This window comes from Pimephales promelas, chromosome 20, assembly GCF_988280905.1.
Source record: "Pimephales promelas chromosome 20, fPimPro1.hap1.1, whole genome shotgun sequence".
Lineage (NCBI taxonomy): Eukaryota > Metazoa > Chordata > Actinopteri > Cypriniformes > Leuciscidae > Pimephales > Pimephales promelas.
In genome coordinates this window covers 4659954-4683634 of record NC_142788.1, presented here as the reverse complement: position 1 = coordinate 4683634, position 23681 = coordinate 4659954, and the positions used below count along the sequence as shown (strand labels likewise).

Genomic DNA, 23681 nt, shown 5'->3' with positions numbered 1-23681 from the left:
TCCAACAGCATTCCAAACATAATATGTTTCCTATCAAAAGTGGGCAGAATGAATCTTTGATTCCAACCTATAAGACCAATAAAGTATTTGAAGTAACATGTAAAAAAAAATAAAAATAAAAGATGATCAGTTGTCTTGTCTCTATGTCAGCTTGACAAAAAATACAGGCTTTTTCTTCGAAATTAAACTGTTGTTTTAAAAATTCACTTGACGGGTATCCCAATATTTTAACATGAGTTTCCTTTGCTTTAGGAGCCACTGGAAACCTAATACTGTGTTCAGAATTGTTTTAATAGATGTTTTATCGTGAAGACGGATTCTCTATAACTGGCGCCCCCTGCCGGTGCTGGAGGACCAGCTCTTGTGGGTTACAGTTTTCAGTCAATGGGAAACTTACAGTAGATATCGCTGCGTCATTTTTCTAGCAATCTTAATATATCACTGCCATCTTGTTGGTTTTTACACTTTACACAATACAAATATTACTGACACAATTTTGGCTACACTTTAAATGTATAAATTACAATGTAACACGGACATCTTAAAATAATTATGTATGAACTATATGCAGGATTGGGTTTGGTTGAGGGTTAGTTGCATACATACTGTATAGTATAGACCATTTCACAAGATGTAAACAACACTGGTCCAGAAGCACTTCCTGTTTCAGTTTGTAACTGTTTTCTTTATTTCACATGTAAAGAAAACATCTTAAAGATGTTTGTTTAACTTTTTGATTCAGTTTTAAATGTTCTGTTGGTTGTATTTTATCCCAGCTTTTATGTAGTGTTAAAAAACTGAAACAGGAAGTGCTTCTGGACCAGTGTTGTTTACATCTTGTGAAATGATCTATACAAGAACACGTGTAACGAGGACACTGTAATAAAGTGTTACAGAATTTTCATTAAACGTTATTTTATTAAGCAACCTTTTTTTTGGCTCTCAAAATATTCTTAATAAATACATAGGCCTATACAATGCGTACAAAATACACACAATCATGGCTATTTCGTCCAACACTAATATTTAGCCTACAATACAATAAAATCGGTTCATGACCAAATGACTAACTTATTATTCACTCGAGTTACAATTCCTGTCATCTCTAAGAGTCTGTAGAAATCGTTTTACATGATTTTTTGCCTCTAGTTGTAGATGCTTTTTTACTTCGTAATCAAAATAAATAAATTATGCAGAAATGAATGAACTCTAAAACTGCAGTAATAATCTATAACCTATAGAGGGCGCAAAGTGGCTGCACGCTGCACGCATGCGCAGGAGAACAGTTCAGCTTTTTAAAAATTATTAATATAGAGAATTCAAGTACAATCAATTAAGACACAAATAATCATGTTGTATTCGTGTTGATATATCATTTAGAGAAAAAAAGATAGAAGAAGAAAAGTAAAAATAGAAAAAAGGGCCAGTTCAGCGTTCTCATTGGCTGAACCTTGAGACGTCGCATTCGTTCATTGGATGGCGTGGCAAGGTCATGACTTCGGTGCGCATGCGCACTTGCGCAGAGTCTGTTCCCAGCGCGGTGTCAATGTGGGGCGAAAAGCTGCAGATCTGAACGCTTGAAGAAGATTTTATACTCGGGTTCTAGGCTTTTAAACATCGGATCGCGTGTTTTATCGTGTTTAAACAGAGGAAACATGACGAGCAGCTCAAAGCGGAAAGACGAGGTTCATGTGGTCAATGGAGGAGTGAAACAGTCCTCATGGAGCAAAGCCATCAGCTGTAAAGCAGTGTGGGAAGAGAAGGTCTGTGCTGTGTAAAGGAGATTACTGTGGCTGGCTTGTGCTGATCCTTATATATATATATTATCATATATATAAGATTTATATATTTTTATATTATCATAAGTACAAGTGCTGTAAATCGATTAAAAAGTTAACCAATCAATCGTGATTAGTCGAACCTGATGTTAAAATTGTAAATATATATTTTTAGAATATATTTTATTGTTAATATTAATTATATATTTGATTTTTATTTTATTTTATAATTTTACATTTAATCTCCAAATTAATGTAGAAACAACAACAAGACAGTAGCCTATATTTTAAATGTTTATTGTCATCTTTTTATGAAAATGCTAATACTGTGACTGATGTCTCTATGAAATTGCCATTTAACATTACAGTATAATTGCAAGCTATACATTTGAACATTTATTAGGCTTTAAAATGTTTAGATTTAAGTCAACTTAAAACTATCTTCACATAAACCCATTGTAATAAACGCCACATTCACCTGCCCTTCAATATCACAGGGCTCATGTTTTTTTCTATTGGTCGAGTCAGTAAAAATACACAAAGTTAACGTTTTCATATTTTTATGACCCGTGTGCGCTTGTAAACAAAGATTTCCAGGTATCAAAACACTTCCCAGGTTTCACTGCATAAATGCTCAATTATATTAGTGCTTATTAAAGCTACAACAGTTTACCTCATGTTTCTGTGCTCACGCAGATATCGACTAAAGGGGTATTTTGGCATATTTTTGTGTGTTTGTGTCCGTTTAAGCTGTCTGGACAGTCTCTCCGATTAAACATGCTTTACTGAGGTACTTCCTTTGAGGAACTTTTTCTCTGAACTAATAAACATCACATTTAGTTATAGTTTTGAATAACTAAACCTTGCTCTCATAGAAACTGGAATGGCATTAAAAACGAAAGGGGAAAAAAACCAACTTCCATGCGTGTGTATTACTCCCTTAATTGTTGTCTTTTCCTTGCAGGATGAGTTTTTAGACGTGGTCTACTGGTTCCGGCAGATCATCGCAGTGATACTGGGTGTAATATGGGGCGTTGCTCCTCTCAAAGGGTTTCTGGGTATCATCATGTGAGTACTGAAGTCCTGGACCTGAACACTTGATCACGTCATACAGTCATGCATGAGCTTTAGTGGTGTGTGTGTGTCCTCCAGATTTTGTGTCATCAACGCAGGCGTCCTGTACGTGTACTTCAGCAGTTTCCAGCAGGTGGACGAGGAGGAGTACGGCGGGACATGGGAGCTCACCAAAGAAGGCTTCATGACTTCATTTGCTTTGTTTCTGGTAGTTATATTTGTCTTTCTGCTGCTAAACCTGTTATACTGTGTTTGGACTTATGCTTTATGAGGTCAGCCAAAATAACATGGAGGTCCAAAGCGTTAAAGGAGTAGTTCACTTTAAAAAAAACTTTTGCTGATAATTTACTCACCCCCATGTCATCCAAGATGTCCATGTCTTTCTTTCTTCAGTCGAACAGAAATGAAGGTTTTTGATGAAAACATTCCAGCCTTTTCTCCATATAATGGACTTCAATGGGAACCAAACGGTTCAAGGTCCAAAAGACGCTTTCAGTGCAAACTGCAAACTGTTCAAAGGGCTTTAAACGATTCCAGACGATGAATAAGGGTCTTATCAAGCGAAACGATCACTCATTTAATAAATAAATAACAAAGTTTAAGTTTTATAAACTCAAATGCTCGCCTTGCTCTGTTCTGTGGTGCACGTTCGTGACTCTCCCGTTCAAACTCATTCATCAAAATGAACAAATCTTCTTCCGAGTCAATTCGTTCATTTCGTTTGTTGAATGAACCAAATGACTCGGAAAAAGATTCGACGAGAATACTTTTTGTGTGCAAAAAACAAAACAAAAATAACGACATTAGCGCCGCATGAGTGAGAATTGAGAAACTCACGCAGATTCCCACACGGAAGAAATGAAAGTATATAATAATTATAAATACGGAGTATAATCGCAGACTTCACCCAATGGCGTGTGGTTTCATTGTGATTAGTTGCGCAGCCCTACTACACACGGCCATGTCACGAGGAGAACATATTTGTGTATTGGAACGCATCAAAAAAAGATGTGGGAAGATTTAAAAGCGCCTTTTGTGCGTCTCCTCTCGTCTTAGTCGTTTGCTTGCTTCGTCACTTTTGTTTTTCTTCTCGCGCGCTGGTTTACAAGGCTCAACAGCCAATCAGAGGGATCCGTTTTCCCAACGCCGGGTCAACACGCTCAATTGGCCGGACCAAAGCTAAATGAACCGCATTTCATCCTTGACAAATAGAAAGTTCGAAAGAACTTCTTTGAAAATGTATATCTTTGATTACCAGTGTTGGGGAAAGTTACTTTTTAAAAGTAATGCTTTAGAATGTTGTTACTCCCTAAAAACGTTTGGCAAGAAATGCGTTACTTAGTTACTTTTTATTGAAAGTACTGTTACATTACTTTTGTGTTCCTCTTTCTCATCTGGGCTTGGCTTGATTGTTTAAGAAAATGTGTTTTTTTTTTTTGGCAAATGTAAAGGCCCTTCGACACCATAAATGAAAGACTCTGTTGGGAAAACTGTGTATTTGGGAAAGCAACTCGTATATTTTGTTGTAAATTTAAAAGTAATGCATCACTTTACTAGTTATTTGGAAAAGAGTAATTGATAACATAACTCATGTTACTTATAATGTTACTCTAAACACTGATTAGAACATAATAGTCTTTAGTCTGTCACTGATCAATTTAATGTGTCCGGAATTACAAAATATGTCAAATTCCTCAAATGTACTGACTGCAAACTTTAGAAAGGTAGTGTAATGTGTAATATGAGTCATGAGACGTTAATATTAGCCTAATTTTTACGTGCTAGGTGAGTATTTTACATATTTAAAGAGTAGCACAGCTTGCCACATTTTTCATTAAGCAATGTCAGAGTTTATTCCAAAATTAAAGTAAGAAAAAGAGTATTTTTATTTTATTTTATAAATTTCGTTTTTTGCATTGTGACGGTATGTTCATGGCACATATCCAGTAAATTCTCATCCTCGTATGAAATATTCTTAATTTTACTGTAATGAGGAAAGTCATCCTGTCCGTAAATGCCGTTATTTTATTTTTTCAACATTGAATTAATTAAAACACTCCACTAATTGTTGTTTTAATTGATTATGACTGGAATGTGTGCTGTGATTCCTGTTGATCAAACTCTCTTTGTGTGTGTGTGTGTTCAGGTGGTTTGGATCATATTCTACACGGCGCTGCACTACGACTGAGGAGGACCTGCAGGAAACCCATAGTCCTGGAGAGACTAAGACAGACATTTTGTTTCATTTCAAATGGAAAGGCTGGATCGAGCCACTTCTCCGAGGCCTCTGTCTATGTAACCAGCAGCATGTGTGAGCCTTGAGGAAGAGGTGCATCGTGGGTACAAGACCTTCTCGCACCCCCAGGGGTCACTGAATTTAAGCTAATACTGTCCAGTGCACTGCCACGGCTAATGGGTTCACAACCGTTCTTTCTGTTCGTCCTCTCTGCTTTTTCTGTCTCGAGCGCCGCCGCATCGAGCGGGGTTTAACTTAATTTTATGGTTTTGTTCGTTTCTTTCACGATTAGCTTCCAACACAGATTGTCTTACTCTGTTTATGAACTGTCAGATACAATAGGAGTGTGTAAATTCTGTACAATTCATTTTATTGAATCCATAATGTATTAAAGAGTTTCTTATGTCTCGTTGTTGTAACATACTTCTCAGTATTTTATAGTGTGTTCATGGAAATGCGAATGTTATGATTAATGTACCCGAGGCTGTAGAGAGACTATTTTCTGGCTGAAATGTTTTGGAGAATAAAATAAATCCTGGGCATTGTCTGCCCCACACTTTTCAACAGATCACGCTCTGATGGACATTTTATCCTCTTTTTTAATAGCTTTACAGATCGAGTAAAGTTGTTTGTTTGATTGAGTGTATTGAGAAGTCCTGGATTTCTGTTGACCTTAAAGAGATCCACAACCATCCAATCAATTCCCCGACGGACACGATCACACCCAGACCTGCATTTGTTCTTGTTCGTGAAGCAGGTGTGCTCGTTTATATAAGACAATGTTTCAATCCATCTCAACCAGGGAAGCTCAAGATGACTCAAAATAAGGCAAACTACTATGAATCAAGATTTTAATTCGCCCTCCCAAAACTGTTTCCCCCCAGGTCTTCCCTCATCTCATATGAGGTTGCCTAATTTTTAAAGATGAGATTTTTCAAATATAGGAAAAGTCATGTAAAATACTAAATATTATATTATTATTATTGGTCGTGTTCAGGTCCTCTGGTGAAGTTTGTGTTTGACTCCAGGTGTGTTCAAGTCACTTTTCGAGTAAGATGGCGGTGTATCTTCTCTTAATTAAAAGAAAACAAACAAACAAAAACAGAAAATGAAAAACAAAGTATTCATCAGTGTTTTGATCAATAAAAGCGTGACACACTAAATACATTTAAGTATAGACTATTCAGCCACGACATGTATTCAAGCAAGGCTGTGCGAGTTTTCAATGGTGTAAAAAGCTTTATAAAGCTCGTAGATAAAATAATGTTCTCCTAGATAAAAACACATTAAATGGCAGTACGACCCACCGAAGAGTATCCCTCACAATGCACATTTTTCTATCCGTGGTTTTTGTGTTTCTTTATAAGCCTCACTGCGTGATAATAATAGACTGTGACCGTAATGTTGAAATGAATACATTATTGAGTTGAAAATCGTTGAGTTGAAAATTGAACAGAACTGGCTTTTTAATTTGTATTTTTTACAGCGTATCATTATAAAAAAATTAAGTTATGTATTGTTATATATTTTATAAAATTTTAACATTTATATTATTATTTCGCACTGAATTCGTCTCGCCTTTGTCGTCCTCTAGTGTTGAGTTCACACGAGCGATCATGACATCACCGTGTTCAATGACGTAGCATCATGGCGGCGCCCCACAACACCATGAAATTCTGGAAACCCGGTAAAATTCATATCGTCTATCATGTTATACCAATATATACATATATACAAATCTTGACGGGTGATATTAGTCCACAGTAAGCGTATACTGCAGCATCTCTGTGCTGTGTGTTGATTTATGTGCAATGTTGGTGTGTATTTGATGTATTAGAGTGTTACTGCAGTGCTGCATGACTATATAACATGATCACGAGCATCATGAACCAGCAACAGAATACACGAAAGTTATCCCACTATAATAATGCATTAGAATGACATGGTTTGATCCAGACTGATTATTCTCTCGCAGAAGCACAGCATTTATCCAGGATGCTCTGAATCTACTGATGCATGACAGTGAACATGGAGCTGCTCCTGTCAGTGTTTGAACGGCTGGTGTGTGTGTGTCTGTGTGTGTCTTTCAGGCTCAGAGGCTCCGGGTGTGTGTGAGGAGAGAGATCTGTCCACTGAGACCACCGGCTCGCCCATCATCTTTAACCCGCACACGGCTCTCTCCATAGAGAAACAGAGGCAGAGGCTGCCTGTCTTCAAGGTAACTGTGTGTGTGTGTGTGGGTGTGTGGACCGCTGTTAAAAGCAGTCTAGCCAATGTTTGTCATAAACACTTTTTGTTTTACTGGTTGAAACTAGTGTCTTCACATCCTGCTAACAATAGTCGTCTAAATATTAAATATACTTATATAATTTGTGGAAGTCTCAGGACCAAAAAATGTTTGTCCAATCATTGAGTTCGGTCTGATGCGTTTGAATGGTTTAAAGTCATATTAAATGCACACAAAGGAATCGATAAGAGGAGATTTAAAGTTATTTTTTATTCCCAACCCTAGTCTTCACAGCGATATTTATCAACACTGAAATATCTGAAAGCATTCCAGTATCCAGTACTCTTATTCTGTTTATTTCATTTGTCTCTTTATTATAATCCATTTGTGCTATTTTTATTTGTTCTTATTTTATTTCTGACTGTTTACGTGTTTTTATTTCTTTGTGAATTTACTTTGTAGTTCAGTCTCAAATAAAGCCGTCCTACGGCGCTGTGTGAAAGCCATTATAGCAAAATCTATTGAATATCGATATTTTTAAAGGTATTGTATCGAAGTCAGAAATTCCAGTATCGTGACAGTATTAACAGTAGTGTTAATTAATTAATTTTCGTGTGAAAGGGCTTTTACGTTTATGGAAGCTTGTTTCCGCCACAGGATGAAAAATAAAAAAGGTGATTGCGACTATTTATCTCACATTTCTGACTTTTTTTCTCACAATTGCTAGTTTACATCTGCAATTCTGACTTTATTTCTCAGAATTGCGTGTTATAGTCAGAATTGTGAGATATAAAGTCAGAGTTGCAAGATATAAAGTCAGAATTGCGAGATATAAAGTTAGAATTGCGAGATATAAAGTCAGAATTGCGAGATTTTGCCAGATATAAAGTCAGAATTGTGAGATATAAAGTCAGAATTGCGAGATATAAAGTCAGAATTGTGAGAGATAAAGTCAGAATTGTGTGTTATAGTCAGAATTGTAAGATATAAAGTCAGAATTGCCAGATATAAAGTCAGAATTGCCAGATATAAAGTCAGAATTGCCAGATATAAAGTCAGAATTGTAAGATATAAAGTCAGAGTTGCCAGATATAAAGTCAGAATTGTAAGATATAAAGTCAGAATTGTAAGATATAAAGTCAGAATTGTAAGATATAAAGTCAGAATTGTAAGATATAAAGTTAGAATCACGAGATATAAAGTCAGAATTGGGAGAAATAAAGTAGGGATGGGACGGTATGAAAATTTCATATCACGATTATAGTGTCCAAAATAATCGTGATTATCAATATTATCACGGTTTTGTTAAAAATTTATGAAAGTGCTCAAAAAGAACTGATTTTTTTATGAACAAGTTTTATAATTGAAAATCAACAAACAACAAATAAAACAAGCCTCTCTATGCAGTTTTTTAAGCAAGATTCTATTCTATGGCATTTGCTTCTTTATAATGCTCGTCGTCAATAGCAACGTATTATTACACACTCACATCCATATCACAACTGACGCGCGCTCTTGTTTCATTCAAATACAACTTGCCGTCTTGCGTCTCCGGTTTTTGATTGTATTGCAAAAATGAAATCATAGTTGATTTATTGCTTACAGAGTTTGATAATATTGGTGTGATATATCTTGTCTGGACGATTGTTTTACAAAATGAATTAATAAACAGGTAAGATTTAAAACATTAGCTAATCTCATTATCAATTCAATATGTTCCCGTAATTATGTGGTAAAAATAAAATCAGTTTAATACGTGATGTATCGATACTTTACTATCCCTTAAAATATCACTCTTAATAATAGTCTTGTTTGAAGTTGTTCGTTCATCTTTGGCTCAAATTCACTTGCTACGAACTTTTCTTCGCGGAAGCTTCACGTCTATTTCAAGTGAGTGACATAAAATGTTTCAACTCAAAACAACATTTCGTGCCCAATTGTTTCCCAGACGTAGTTTTGGTATTAAGGTCAAAGTTAACTTGCCTTGAGTTCGGGTGATGATCACACAAGACGACTCGGCAGATTTGAAGTGTTTCTATTGCAGTGACTTTTTGTTCAGCAGACAAGGTGACCATCCTCGATCAAGTTTCCCTCAGGACTTTTGTAAAACCCAAAATATGACCACACCTCAGATTTGGTCCTCTTAAAAGGCTGAAAAATCTCCCGAGCCGGTCACTGCCTTCCACTATTCCTTCTCGAAGAGTAATTAAAAAAAATATTGCGTGCGCGCGCCTGCGTCAGACTGGCCGACAGGATTCAGTGAGTTATTAAAATCGCGATAATCAAACACGGTTTTAATGATAATTAAATTTTAAACGATAATACTAACCGTCAGTAGATTTTATCACGGTTTATCGTGAAACCGGTTATCGTCCCATCCCTAAAATAAAGTCAGAATTATGAGATATAAAGTCAGAATTGATTGATATAAAGTCAGAATTGCGAGATATAAAATTAGAATTGATTGATATAAAGTCAGAGTTGCGAGATATAAAGTCAGAATTGTGAGATATAAAGTCAGAATTGCAAGATAAAAAGTTAGAATATATAAAGTCAGAATTGCGAGATATAAAGTCGAAATTGCGTGTTATAAAGTCCGAATTGTGTGATATAAAGTCAGAATTGTAAGATATAAAGTCAGAATTGCCAGATATAAAGTCAGAATTGTAAGATATAAAGTCAGAATTGTAAGATATAAAGTCAGAATTGTAAGATATAAAGTCAGAATTGCGACATATAAAGTCAGAATTGCGTGTTATAGTCAGAATTGTGAGATATAAAGTCAGAGTTGCAAGATATAAAGTCAGAATTGTGAGATATAAAGTTAGAATTGCGAGATATAAAGTCAGAATTGCGAGATATAAAGTCAGAATTGCGTGTTATAGTCAGAATTGTGAGATATAAAGTCAGAGTTGCAAGATATAAAGTCAGAATTGCGAGATATAAAGTCAGAATTGCGAGATATAAGGTCAGAATTGCGAGATTTTGCCAGATATAAAGTCAGAATTGTGAGATATAAAGTCAGAGTTGCAAGATATAAAGTCAGAATTGTGAGAGATAAAGTCAGAATTGTGTGTTATAGTCAGAATTGCCAGATATAAAGTCAGAATTGCCAGATATAAAGTCAGAATTGTAAGATATAAAGTCAGAATTGCGAGATATAAAGTCGAAATTGCGTGTTATAAAGTTAGAATCACGAGATATAAAGTCAGAATTGATTGATATAAAGTCAGAATTGGATGATATAAAGTCATAATCGCGAGATATAAAGTCAGAATTGCGAGATATAAAGTCAGAATTGCAAGATAAAAAGTCATATATAAAGTCAGAATTGCGAGATATAAAGTCATAATCGCGAGATATAAAGTCAGAATTGCGAAATATAAAGTCAGAATTGCGAGATAAAAAGTTAGAATATATAAAATCAGAATTGTAAGATATAAAGTCAGAATTGCGAGATATAAAGTCGAAATTGCGTGTTATAAAGTTAGAATCACGAGATATAAAGTCAGAATTGATTGATATAAAGTCAGAATTGGGAGAAATAAAGTAGGGATGGGACGGTATGAAAATTTCATATCACGATTATAGTGTCCAAAATAATCGTGATTATCAATATTATCACGGTTTTGTTAAAAATTTATGAAAGTGCTCAAAAAGAACTGATTTTTTTATGAACAAGTTTTATAATTGAAAATCAACAAACAACAAATAAAACAAGCCTCTCTATGCAGTTTTTTAAGCAAGATTCTATTCTATGGCATTTGCTTCTTTATAATGCCCGTCGTCAATAGCAACGTATTATTACACACTCACATCCATATCACAACGGACGCGCGCTCTTGTTTCATTCAAATACAACTTGCCGTCTTGCGTCTCCGGTTTTTGATTGTATTGCAAAAATGAAATCATAGTTGATTTATTGCTTACAGAGTTTGATAATATTGGTGTGATATATCTTGTCTGGACGATTGTTTTACAAAATGAATAAATAAACAGGTAAGATTTAAAACATTAGCTAATCTCATTATCAATTCAATATGTTCCCGTAATTATGTGGTAAAAATAAAATCAGTTTAATACGTGATGTATCTATACTTTACTATCCCTTAAAATATCACTCTTAATAATAGTCTTGTTTGAAGTTGTTCGTTCATCTTTGGCTCAAATTCACTTGCTACGAACTTTTCTTCGCGGAAGCTTCACGTCTATTTCAAGTGAGTGACATAAAATGTTTCAACTCAAAACAACATTTCGTGCCCAATTGTTTCCCAGACGTAGTTTTGGTATTAAGGTCAAAGTTAACTTGCCTTGAGTTCAGGTGATGATCACACAAGACGACTCGGCAGATTTGAAGTGTTTCTATTGCAGTGACTTTTTGTTCAGCAGACAAGGTGACCATCCTCGATCAAGTTTCCCTCAGGACTTTTGTAAAACCCAAAATATGACCACACCTCAGATTTGGTCCTCTTAAAAGGCTGAAAAATCTCCCGAGCCGGTCACTGCCTTCCACTATTCCTTCTCGAAGAGTAATTAAAAAAAATATTGCGTGCGCGCGCCTGCGTCAGACTGGCCGACAGGATTCAGTGAGTTATTAAAATCGCGATAATCAAACACGGTTTTAATGATAATTAAATTTTAAACGATAATACTAACCGTCAGTACATTTCACGGTTTATCGTGAAACCGGTTATCGTCCCATCCCTAAAATAAAGTCAGAATTATGAGATATAAAGTCAGAATTGATTGATATAAAGTCAGAATTGCGAGATATAAAATTAGAATTGATTGATATAAAGTCAGAGTTGCCAGATATAAAGTCAGAATTGTGAGATATAAAGTTAGAATTGCGAGATATAAGGTCAGAATTGCGAGATTTTGCCAGATATAAAGTCAGAATTGTGAGATATAAAGTCAGAATTGTGAGATATAAAGTCAGAATTGCAAGATATAAAGTCAGAATTGTGAGAGATAAAGTCAGAATTGCGAGATATAAAGTCAGAATTGTGTGTTATAGTCAGAATTGCCAGATATAAAGTCAGAATTGCCAGATATAAAGTCAGAATTGTAAGATATAAAGTCAGAATTGCGAGATATAAAGTCGAAATTGCGTGTTATAAAGTTAGAATCACGAGATATAAAGTCAGAATTGATTGATATAAAGTCAGAATTGGGTGATATAAAGTCATAATCGCGAGATATAAAGTCAGAATTGCGAGATATAAAGTCAGAATTGCAAGATAAAAAGTCAGAATATATAAAGTCATAATTGCGAGATATAAAGTCATAATTGCGAGATATAAAGTCACAATTGTGAGATATAAAGTCAGAATCGCGAGATATAAACTATTCTGAGGGGAAAAAAGACTTTGGCTGATAACTCGCAATTGCGAGTTTATATCTCACAATCCTGAGAAAAGATGCCAGAATTTCGAGACATAAACTCGCAATTATGTATTATAAAGTCAGAATTGCGAGATAAATAGTCACAATTATTATTATTTTTTTTTATTCAGTGGCGGAAACAAGCTTCCATATACATGTGCCAAAATATAGAACTTTTTTTTTGTTGTTATGAAAAAGAAATGCAAAAGTAATGTAACGCATCACTCTCCATAAATGCAATTAGTTACTTTTTTAGGGAGTAAGACAATATTATAACACTCCTTTTAACAGCAACTTTTCCCAACACTGTACTGTTTACAATATTGAGTTCAGTTTTTCTGTATTTATAAATGATGTTTGTTGATTGCATATCCAGCACAGAAACAACATCCTCTATGTGGTGGAGAGTTTCCAGACTGTGGTGATTGTTGGAGAAACAGGATCTGGGAAAAGCACACAAATCCCACAGGTTTGTCAGTCAGTGGATACACGTTTACATGCAAACAAATAATCCGTTAGTAATCGGGTTGACGGCTCAATCGGACTGGAAAGCCTTCATGTAAACTCCTTAATCGATCAGAATGGAAAGGGTCGGTTTATTCCTTTTCTAATCCGATCGAGAGGACACTTAACACTTAAAGGGTTAGTTCACCCAAAAATGAAAATTCTGTCAGTATTTACTCACCCTCATGATGTTCCAACCCCGTAAGACCTTCGTTCATCTTCGGAACACAAATTAAGATATTTAAGATATTAAGATCACTCCTGCATACAGTCCATAGGCTTCTTGAGGGAATGACACTTGCTGTCCTCGAAAAGTCATTAAAGACATCGTTAAAATAGTCCAAGTGACTACAGGGGCTCAATCTTAAGTTTATCAAACGACGAGAACACTTTTGTGCGCAAAAAGCAACAAAAATAACGACTTTATTTCAACAATTTGTTTATTTCTCTCTCTGCCTCGAGTCAGGTTACTAGTTTAATAGTGTAAGCTTCTGCTATTGTACGTCACACGCATCACACACATGACCAGCGTCGGCCAATAGTGAGCCTACGTGTGACGTAGCTCTACGCTATCACACTACGTTAACTGACTTACAGGCTCATGGAGAAGGAAGTGAATACTTGAAATAAAGTCGTAATTTTTTTTTTTTTTTGCGCACAAAAGTGTTCTCGTCGTTTGATAAAGTTAAAATTGAGCCACTGTAGTCACTTGGACTATTTTAACGATGTCTTTAATGACTTTTCAAGGCCAGCAATTGTCATTCCCTCAAGAAGCCTATGGACTGTATGCAGGAGCGATCTTAATATCTTAAATATCTTCATTTGTGTTCTGAAGATGAACGAAGGTCTTACGGGGTTGGAACAACATGAGGGGGAGTAAATACTGACAGAATTTTCATTTTTGGGTGAACTAACCCTTTAAATGGATTGAAAACCGAAACTGAAAGGACTGCGCATGTGTAATGATGTTGAAATATATAGTGAGGTATGAAGTGCAGGAACTGGTTGCAGTTTCGCTTGTGGCCAGAGGGGGCGTAGCTCTGCAAAAACTCAGAGACTTGCGCAATGCACCTTTAATAAAGTGTCTTATAAATGAGTGTCCCGTCATCCCATAATCCTCCGTTCACTGTGTGTGTGAAGTGGAGCCGGACAGCAGCCCACCAGTGCTTGATTCAGACTCTCATCCACAGACGACTGGTTTTGCGGTTCATTTGCACATGTGGCGGTTCATTTTCTCCAAACTATGACCAGAAATGGATAAATATAAAGTCTGCTGTTATCATTGAGATACTATTACAGTTTTATTAACAGTTTGAATTGTGTTTTTGTGTTATATTTTCCACTTTCATTTAAAGGTAGGCTAGGCAATTTCGAGTGGCTAGCAATAGCAAGCTAACTTTAAGGCGAGACACTACAGGTGAATAGGGTAAAATTTGTAAATAATAGATATTACAATGAAACTTCCTCAGTTGATTACCTACACAAATAAAGAGCCAACGTAGGAGAATGGTTAGTATGCGCAAACAGTGGGAATCGCATGTCCCGATTTTAGGCTTGTGCCAACCGATCTCATGTTCAGCGTTCATGTACGCACTTCGTTCAGATTCAGCAATCGTAATTAGGGTTGAGTATCGAGAATCGAGTATCGATTGGAACCGAGACTAACTTTTCGTTTTTCCCGGAATCGTTCAAAAGTTAATTTCGATTCCTAATTTCGATATTCACAGTCCGCCGAGCGGAAGAAGAAACCGCTGAACAACACCAACGAAGAAGCGTCTACCGGAAGTGTTGGCATAACCGCGCGAGTTATGCCAACGTTTATGTGCGGTTAGCTTACGTCGGCGGTCCAAAGTGTGGCTTCACTTTTCTAAAAATAACGAAATCTCGGCAAAATGCAAAATTTGTGACAGAAGGAGTATTTCCTTCAGAAAGACCGTTGGTTAGCAAGGTTAGCTAAACCCTGCCTTTTAAAAGAATCGGAATCGGGAATCGTTAGGAACCGGAATCGAAACAAGGAATCGGAATCAGAATCGTTCAAATTCAAAACGATACCCAACCCTAATCGTAATGAATTCAGTCCGATTGAAACAAAAGTTGTGCATGTAAACGTAGCCAGTGAACATTCAGTTATCCTGCTAGTCAGAGTGAGTTAGCAGGGTTTTGATGATGTGACGTGTGTGTGTGTGTGTCAGTATCTGCTGGAGGCCGGCTGGGCTGCGGAGGGGAAGGTGATCGGCGTGACGCAGCCTCGACGCGTTGCGGTCACCTCTGTAAGTATAACCCTTCTGCTCGGCTCATGTGTGAGGGTGAACGCCAGCTGTAGTCTGTGAACGTGTGTGTGTGTGTGTGTGTGTGTGCACAGGTGGCCAGCCGCGTAGCAGAGGAGAGAGGGGCGTTTCTCGGGCACGAGGTGGGATACACCATCAGGTTCGATGACTGCTCAGACCCACACGCCACTCGCATAAAGGTACAAACGCTCATTCTCATTCTCAAGCCCTATCCGGACGGGACTAGTCTAACATGGAGAGGTGGGGTCGGGTGTGTGTTAGGGCTGTCAATCTTCCTCGACAATATTATTCGAATTCCATTCCTTATTTTATTTAATATTCGAATAATATGCTTGCTCTGTTCTGTGATGCACGTTTGTGACTTTTCAGAGTCAACTCGTTCATTTCGTTCTTGAATGAACCAAATGACACGAAAAAAGATTTGTTCGTTTTGATGAACAGGAGAGTCGCGAACGCGCATCACAGAACAGAGCAAGGCGAGCATTTGAGCTTATAAAACTTAAACTTTGTTATTTATTTATTAAATGAGCGATCGTTTCGCTTGATGAGACCCTTATTCATCGTCTGGAATCGTTTAAAGCCCTTTTGAACTGTTTGCAGTTTACACTGAAACTGTCATTTGGACCTTGAACCGTTTGGTTCCCATCAGGCTTGTGCAAAATTCAGAATTCCAGAATTGGCCTCCATTTAATTCATGAATTTGAATTGAATTGACTCCGCCCCCCAAGAAGTTGAATTGGAATTGGAATGACAGGAAGTGGAATTAAATTCATGGAAATTCAAAGAAATTCCACACAATCACACAACAGAAAGAATGTGTTGATTTGCTGTTCACGGTTAGGGACTATTTTTTCTAGCGGAAGGAAGGCTTTTAGTGATTTTACTTCATACATTTTTTTTCCTTTAATATTTGTATTGTGTGGTAACCGCTTTATAAAAGCAATAAGGTACTCGAGGCGAGTGTATGGTGAATAAGTAACGGCTGTATTACTAGAGCCTAACAACGCCCTTCAGCCGTTACTCATTCAGCATACAGCGCAGCCTCGAGTACCTTATTGCTTACGTATCTAGTCCAGTCATTTTATGAAAAAAGGTTGAACAAATTGCAACAGAAGAAAACTCAACTGATTTTGCATCCTCAACATGTCCTGAGTAAGGGGAAAAAAAGCCCAGAAGAATCCCATTAGGGGAAAGTTTCGAAAAAGACCCAAATATATCCCATTCATTCGCATATTCATTCTTTTTCCCACGCGAATAGGGTAAAAATTTTAACCTTAAGATATCATCATGAAAATCACTGAGTTGATTACTTACATCAAGACAAACAAAAAATGTATTACAAGTTTTTTAAATGGTTGGTTAACATGGACAAACGGTGCATAATATAATTACGTATTAGCTAATTTGCATAATTATCCTAACAGATCTAAACATTGGGTATAGCAGATGAAAATGTTTTTGTTTTTTTTAATCTTGTTGACATCAGCAAAAGATTTAATGTTAAGGTCTGAATGGCACCCATTTAGGCTACACGTGAACATGCTATACTTTAGAAACCAGCCATTATTAATTATTATTGTAGAGATGGGGTTTGGGCATTGAGTGCATTGTGTACGTAATTAGATTTTTTGATCCAGACACTTTTTATTTCACCTACCTTTTGTCTTCTGCATTCTCTTTACCCATCTGTCTCCAAACCCCATCTCTGCCATAATCATTAATAAAGGCACTTCTTCCTGTTTTAATGTTCATGGGTAGCATAAATGGGTGCCATTCAGACCTTAATATTAAATAGTTGACTGTTATATGTCAACAAAATTCTACAAGACATTTTCACCTGCTATATGCCCAATGTTTAGATCTGTTTGAGTATTTATGCTAATTAGCTAATACGTAATTAGATTATGCGCCATTTGTCCATGTTAACCAACCATTTAAAAAAACTTGTAATACGTTTTTTGATTGTCTTGATGTAAGTAATCAACTCAGTGATTTTCATGATGATATCTAAAGGTTAAAATTTTTACCCTATTCACGTGAGAAAAAGAATGAATATGCGAATGAATGGGATATATTTGGGTCGAAACTTTCCCCTAATGGGATTCTTCAGGGGCTTTTTTTTTCCTTACTCAGGACATATTAAGGATACAAAATCAGTTGAGTTTGCTGCTGTTGCAATTTGTTCAAGGTTGACCCCCATTTTGGCTTAAAATGACTGGACTAATCCCACTTCTGCTAGTTTTACTGAGATTTCTTATCATATGCCGATTGGCCATGATTACTACAGACGTCCTGTGGTTCAATGACATAACTCCTTTTAAAGCTCAAATCTGAGCCCGTGGCTATGGACGTGTATGACTGTGTCCTTCTGTGAGTTCCTGTCGTCTTCTCTCAGTTTCTGACAGATGGGATGCTGGTTCGGGAGATGATGTCTGACCCGCTGTTGAAGAAGTACAGGTAAAACACACCCGTGCGCCAGCGCTGAACCTCAGAGGTTTGTGACTCACACACGTGTGTGTTGTTTGGTTGTAGTGTGCTGATGCTGGACGAAGCGCACGAGCGGACGCTGTACACGGACATCACCATCGGCCTGCTGAAGAAGGTGCGCGGCGCCGGGGCTTCTGGGGGGTGAGCGTCCCTGTGGCGCTCCTCTGTTCATCCTCTCTCTCTCTCTCTCGCTCCGCAGATCCAGAAGAAGCGGAGAGACCTGCGCCTGATCGTAGCCTCCGCCACTCTGGACGCCAAGGTGAGTCTCGGACCCCGTTACAGCACATGTGGAAACGCTAGTCCTTGTGTTCGTGTTCATTTTATACGGTTTGTAAAATCTTTTCAAGCATTCCAGCCTGGGACCAGGATTAACGGGTTCAGGATTTTGGACACCGAGCCTCATTTCAAAGTTAGCTTGAGTGTTATTTGTCAGAAGAGACAGTTTTCAAAAACTCTCATCCAGTCGTTCCAGTTGCATAGTTCGCTGGTGCTATGCTAGTGTGAGTCAATGGTTACTGCTAGCCTGCCATTAAAGGGTTAGTTCACCCAAAAATGAAAATTAAGTCATTATTTACTCACCCCCATGCTGCACCAACCCCGCAAGACCTTCGTTCGTCTTCGGAACACAAATGAAGATATTTTTGATTAAATTTGAGAGCTGTATCACTACCACATTGGCTGCCTAACGGACTGCCTCTTGACGGCACAGAAAGTCAATGAAGAAAATGTTTAAATATCCCATGTGACTACAGTGGCTCAACTATAAGTTTATCAAGCGACGAGAATACTTTTTGTGCGAAAAAACAAACAAAAATAACGCCTTTATTCGACTATTCCTTTTCTTCTTTGTTGGCCTGAAACGAGACTTCAAGAGATTTCCACGACGCATGCGCGAGAATTGCGATCTCCTTCAACTACTTCAGTTCAGTTCTCGCGCATGCGTCGTGGAAATCTCTTGAAGTCTCGTTTCAGGCCAACAATGAAGAAAAGGAATAGTCGAATAAAGTCGTTATTTTTGTTTGTTTTTTCGCACAAAAAGTATTCTCGTGGCTTGATAAACTTATAATTGAGCCACTGTAGTCACATGGAATATTTAAACATTTTCTTCATTGACTTTCTGGGCCGTCAAGAGGCAGTCCCTTAGGAGCCAATGTGGTAGTGATCCAGCTCTCAAATTTAAAGGATTAGTTCACTTTTGAAAAAACTTTTGCTGATAATTTACTCACCCCCATGTCATCCAAGATGTCTATGTCTTTCTTTCTTCAGTCGAAAAGAAATTTAGGTTTTTGATGAAAACATTCCAGGATTTTTCTCCATATAATGGACTTCAATGGGAACCGGATGGTTCAGGTCCAAAAGATAGTGTTAATAACAGTTTCAGATGCAGCTTCAAATGTCTTTAAACGACACCAGACGATGAATAAGGGTCTTATCATGCGAAACGATCGGTTATTTCAAAACTTATTCCAAAAATGTAACTTTTCTAAGGTCAAATGCTAGCCTTTCTCTATTCTGTGAGGCGCGTTTGCAACGTCACGTAATACGTAATTACGTTCAAAAGGTCACGGGCGACGTAGCCGAAAGTACAGAGTCAGAGTGTTTACAAGTTGAACGCATAGGTTGAACGTGCAAACTAGCTCAAACACCGTTTACAAAAAAAGGAATTAAAAGGTAAAACAACGATGTCGGACGATTTTGATTCTGTACTTCCGGCTACGTCGCCCGTGACCTTTTGAACGTAATTACGTAATACGTGACGTTGCAAACGCGCCTCACAGAATATAGCAAGGCTAGCATTTGTCCTTAGAAAGTTAAATTTTTGGAATAAGTTTTGAAATAACCGATCGTTTCGCATGATAAGACCCTTATTCATCGTCTGGTGTCGTTTAAAGACATTTGAAGCTGCATCTGAAACTGTTATTAACACTATCTTTTGGACCTTGAACCATCCGGTTCCCATTGAAGTCCATTATATGGAGAAAAATCCTGGAATGTTTTCATCAAAAACCTAAATTTCTTTTCGACTCAGGAAAGAAAGACATGGACATCTTGGATGACATGGGGGTGAGTAAATTATCAGCAAACGTTTTTTCAAAAGTGAACTACTCCTTTAATCAAAAATATCTTCATTTGTGTTCCGAAGATGAACGAAGGTCTTACGGGGTTGGTACAGCATGGGGGTGAGTAATTAATGACTTAATTTTCATTTTTGGGTGAACTAACCCATTAAAGACTGGCGTTTTACCCACTCCACTTCAGTACCAAAAGCAAATAAACGATAACCCCAGACTATCGATGTTAATGTCTATTAAGAGAATAATGTTAGAAGTCAAACTACTCTAGCATCTCAATGATCGCAATACATTTGGTACAGGAACTAGTTTCTCAGCAGTGGCTGAGTTTTACTTTAGCGGTTAGTGGTACTGTGTCGAAAAGTAAACACAGAACCGAAGCCGAAGAACCCTGCCTCTCTCTCTCACTACCTCTCTACCTCTCTCTCTCAATTCAGTTCAATTCAAATTGCTTTATTGGCATGACTGTACATATTACAATATTGCCAAAGCTTGTAACACATAGTATAGTGAAGACAGTAATAATAACAAAGTATTATAACAACTTAAATTGAAATGTACAAATTAAATTAATTGCAAAAAATAACAGTGTAACAGATTATAATTTCTATGGACGTTTGATACCACAGTGTTTTAACATATATATACACACATACACACATTACTAAGGGTCACTGTGGTGGACATTAGGGAAACACACTGAGGTCACACACACATCTCTCTCACTACCTCTCTTTCTCACTACCTCTCTCTCTCACTATCAAATTCAAATGAGCTTTATTGGCATGACTTATACAGTATTTCCAAAGCATTGGCCATTACATAGGCAATGAACAAATAATCAGTAAATTAATCTATCTCTCTCTACCTCTCTCTCACTATCTCTCTTTCTCACTTCCTCTCTCTCACTATCTCTCTCTACCTCTCTCTCTCACTATCTCTCTTTCTCACTACCTCTCTCTTCCTCTCTCTCTACCTCTCTCTCTCACTATCTCTCTCTCTACGTCTCTCCCTCACTACCTCTCTCAGTTGCCTAGGTAACTACATATCACTCCGCCGCTGCTGTAGACTGTGCTAATAAATACAGAGAACAAAGTATAACTATTGCAATGCGATTGAAAGGGTAGTTTGATTTCTAACATCATTCTCTTAACAGACATTTACATCGATAGTCTGGCGTTATAATTGATTTGCTTTTGGTGTACTGTGGTGGAGTGGGTAAAACTGTTTTTAATGGCAGGCTAGCAGTAACCATTGACTCACACTAGCCTAGCACCGGCGAACTATGCAACTGGAACGACTGGATGAGAGTTTTTGAAAACTGTCTCTTCTGATAAATAACACACAGACTAACTTGGAAATGAGGCCCGATATCCAAAATCCTGAACCCTTTAATCCTGGTCTGAAACCGGGGGTGTAATATCTTACCAAGCCCAAACTTTTGAAACCACATTATGAGTTGGCAAGGTTGTGGAGCAGACGTGGTTATCTGATCGTCTTAGATCGTCTGTAACAGTGTTAATGTACTGATGATGCGTCTCACACAGAAATTTCAAGATTTCTTCAACCTGAATGAGACCGGAGACCCAAATAAAGACACCTGTGGCATTCTGACGGTCGAGGGCCGCTCGTTCCCGGTGGACATCTTCTACACTGTCAGGTGTTTACACCGTTGCGCTCACACACGGTCAGTCTCTGAGCTGAGTGATGATACTGAGGAGGGTGTGTTTGTGTCCAGTCCTGTGCCAGACTATGTGAAGGCGACGGTGGAGACCGTGCTGAAGATCCACGAGACCGAGGACGACGGAGACGTGCTGGCGTTTCTCACAGGACAGGTCTGTGTGTGTGTCTGTTCTGGGATGACAACGGTCATAAACATTCATGAAGACTACTTCATGTTCATGACAGTTGTTATGTCAGTCTTATGGACACCCCTTCAAATAAAGTGTTACCCAATTTGATTTGTTTATTAAAGGTGGGGTATGTGATTTTCTTTTTTGGCCATTTTTAACAAAATCACTTGAAATCCTATTCGTAAACCCACTTACTGGCTGTACATTAGAAGCACTGAAATGAAAAACCCCAGCCAATCATTTTCAAGAACCATCTAGAATCATTAGACAGAAAATACGTCAATCAAACAGTCTTACTATGCCCCCCTCCCCCCACCCCTCTATAATTCATCTATAATTTATGCAGTGCGGACTGTTTTATAAACTTATTCAATCTCTGTATGGTAGAGGTAAGTGACATTTATTATGGTTTTAAGTTCACTTAAATTAAAAGTTTTTATTTTTTTAAGCCTAAAGGCACGTACACACCGGGACGATTATCAGCGCGCGTTATTCGTCAGCGTTTATCAACGCGTTTTTTTGTGTGTTCACACCCAAGCGATTTTCGCTGACGATGAGTCGAGTGAACATGCAAATTCATTCCCTGACATTAGATGGCGACAATTTGCTCTGCAATACCACTCCATATCAGTTTTCTTTTATCAAGATGTTTGTAGTCGCTAGCACGAACGAGACCAGCAGCTCTACATTCATCTTGCCTCGCATCTTCCTCGTCTTATTTCTTCCCGGCTGTGTAGACGGCGAAGCTACCTGACATATATCTTCTTCGCCGTTGCATATGTGTGCTTTTGTTTTTGAGCGCCCCCAAGTTGTGTTTTACTGTAACTTTAGAAGCTCCAAACACGCGAGCAAAAGCGTTAATCGCATTGGTCGGATAGTTTTTGACGCAGCGCGTCAAACTAAAAAAAAAAAAAAACGAACCCGAGGCATTTTTTTTTTAATTGACGCTTTTAAGCATTGGTGTGCACACTCACATTGGAGCCCTTTGTTTAGTCACAAGGCGTTAAAGTCGGCGAATAACGCGCACGAAATTCGTCCCAGTGTGAACAGGCCTTAATATTTAAAATTTGTGGGAAAATCATTTTCATCGAGACATCAGTAGCTATAATATTAGTGATACAGGCTTTCATTCATAAAAAGATGGCATTAAAGGACAACTCCGGCGCAAAATGAACCTTTGGTCTAATTACACATTGCTACCTAGTCAACCGTTATCTGAAATTTGTTTTCATGATTGCCGAATGTAAATAGTTTTATCTCTAAAAACAGTTTAGCCTATAACGCTAGTAAATAGGGCGTAGAGTAATGACAAATAAAAATCGCTTGTTATTACCACTAACAAGGCTCAAAATAGCCCCACACAAACACGGTAGCATAATAAGGGTCCCTACATTCAAACCGAAGCATTGAGAACTTTGTCAGTGTCCAAACAGTTTAATAAGAAGATATTTTATACACACAGTCAACTTCGCGAATACAGGAAGAAGCCATCTTTGAAAAATAGTCTCTACCAGTCGATCTACGAGCGCCGATCCATGTGCACCAGTGAGATGTGAATAAGGTGATAAGGTGAGCGCGAACAGTAGGCTACGTGTACATATTGATGAGAAGAAAACGGTTCGTGTTTCTGTTTCTTCCGAAAACAACGGACCATATGATATTCTGCACAGTTCAGCGCACTTAGATCGGCGCTCGTAGATCGACTGGTAGAGACTATTTTTCAAAGATGGCTTCTCCCTGTATTCGCGAAGTTGACTGTGTGTATAAAATATCTTCT

General features: G+C 37.6%; 2 protein-coding genes across 2 annotated transcripts in view; both read left to right on the top strand.

Moving 5' to 3' along the window:
- The first annotated feature begins 1518 nt into the window (after positions 1-1518).
- On the top strand, positions 1519-5288 carry rab5if (RAB5 interacting factor). The gene is made up of 4 exons (XM_039689919.2): positions 1519-1763; positions 2743-2846; positions 2931-3060; positions 4999-5288. Exons 1-4 carry the CDS (start codon positions 1656-1658, stop codon positions 5038-5040), a joined length of 384 nt encoding a protein of 127 aa, XP_039545853.1. The 5' UTR covers positions 1519-1655; the 3' UTR covers positions 5041-5288.
- A 1385-nt stretch (positions 5289-6673) lies between these two features.
- The window catches only part of dhx35 (DEAH-box helicase 35), a 33092-nt gene continuing 16084 nt past the window's right edge, over positions 6674-23681 (top strand). Inside the window, exons 1-10 of the mRNA XM_089124214.1 lie at positions 6674-6775; positions 7179-7306; positions 13077-13169; positions 15397-15474; positions 15567-15671; positions 17888-17949; positions 18025-18094; positions 18179-18238; positions 21599-21711; positions 21790-21886. Coding sequence (XP_088980340.1) covers positions 6736-6775; positions 7179-7306; positions 13077-13169; positions 15397-15474; positions 15567-15671; positions 17888-17949; positions 18025-18094; positions 18179-18238; positions 21599-21711; positions 21790-21886 — 846 coding nt within the window. The 5' untranslated portion in view covers positions 6674-6735. The remainder of the gene's footprint in view (positions 6776-7178; positions 7307-13076; positions 13170-15396; positions 15475-15566; positions 15672-17887; positions 17950-18024; positions 18095-18178; positions 18239-21598; positions 21712-21789; positions 21887-23681) is intronic.

Excerpts from the sequence above, each read along its gene's own strand:
- rab5if (XM_039689919.2), top strand. The coding sequence starts at position 1,656 with ATGACGAGCAGCTCAAAGCGGAAAGACGAGGTTCATGTGGTCAATGGA. Across the intron at positions 2,847-2,930 it reads GGGTTTCTGGGTATCATCAT|ATTTTGTGTCATCAACGCAG; the intron begins GTGAGTACTGAA and ends TGTGTCCTCCAG. Across the intron at positions 3,061-4,998 it reads CTTCATTTGCTTTGTTTCTG|GTGGTTTGGATCATATTCTA; the intron begins GTAGTTATATTT and ends GTGTGTGTTCAG.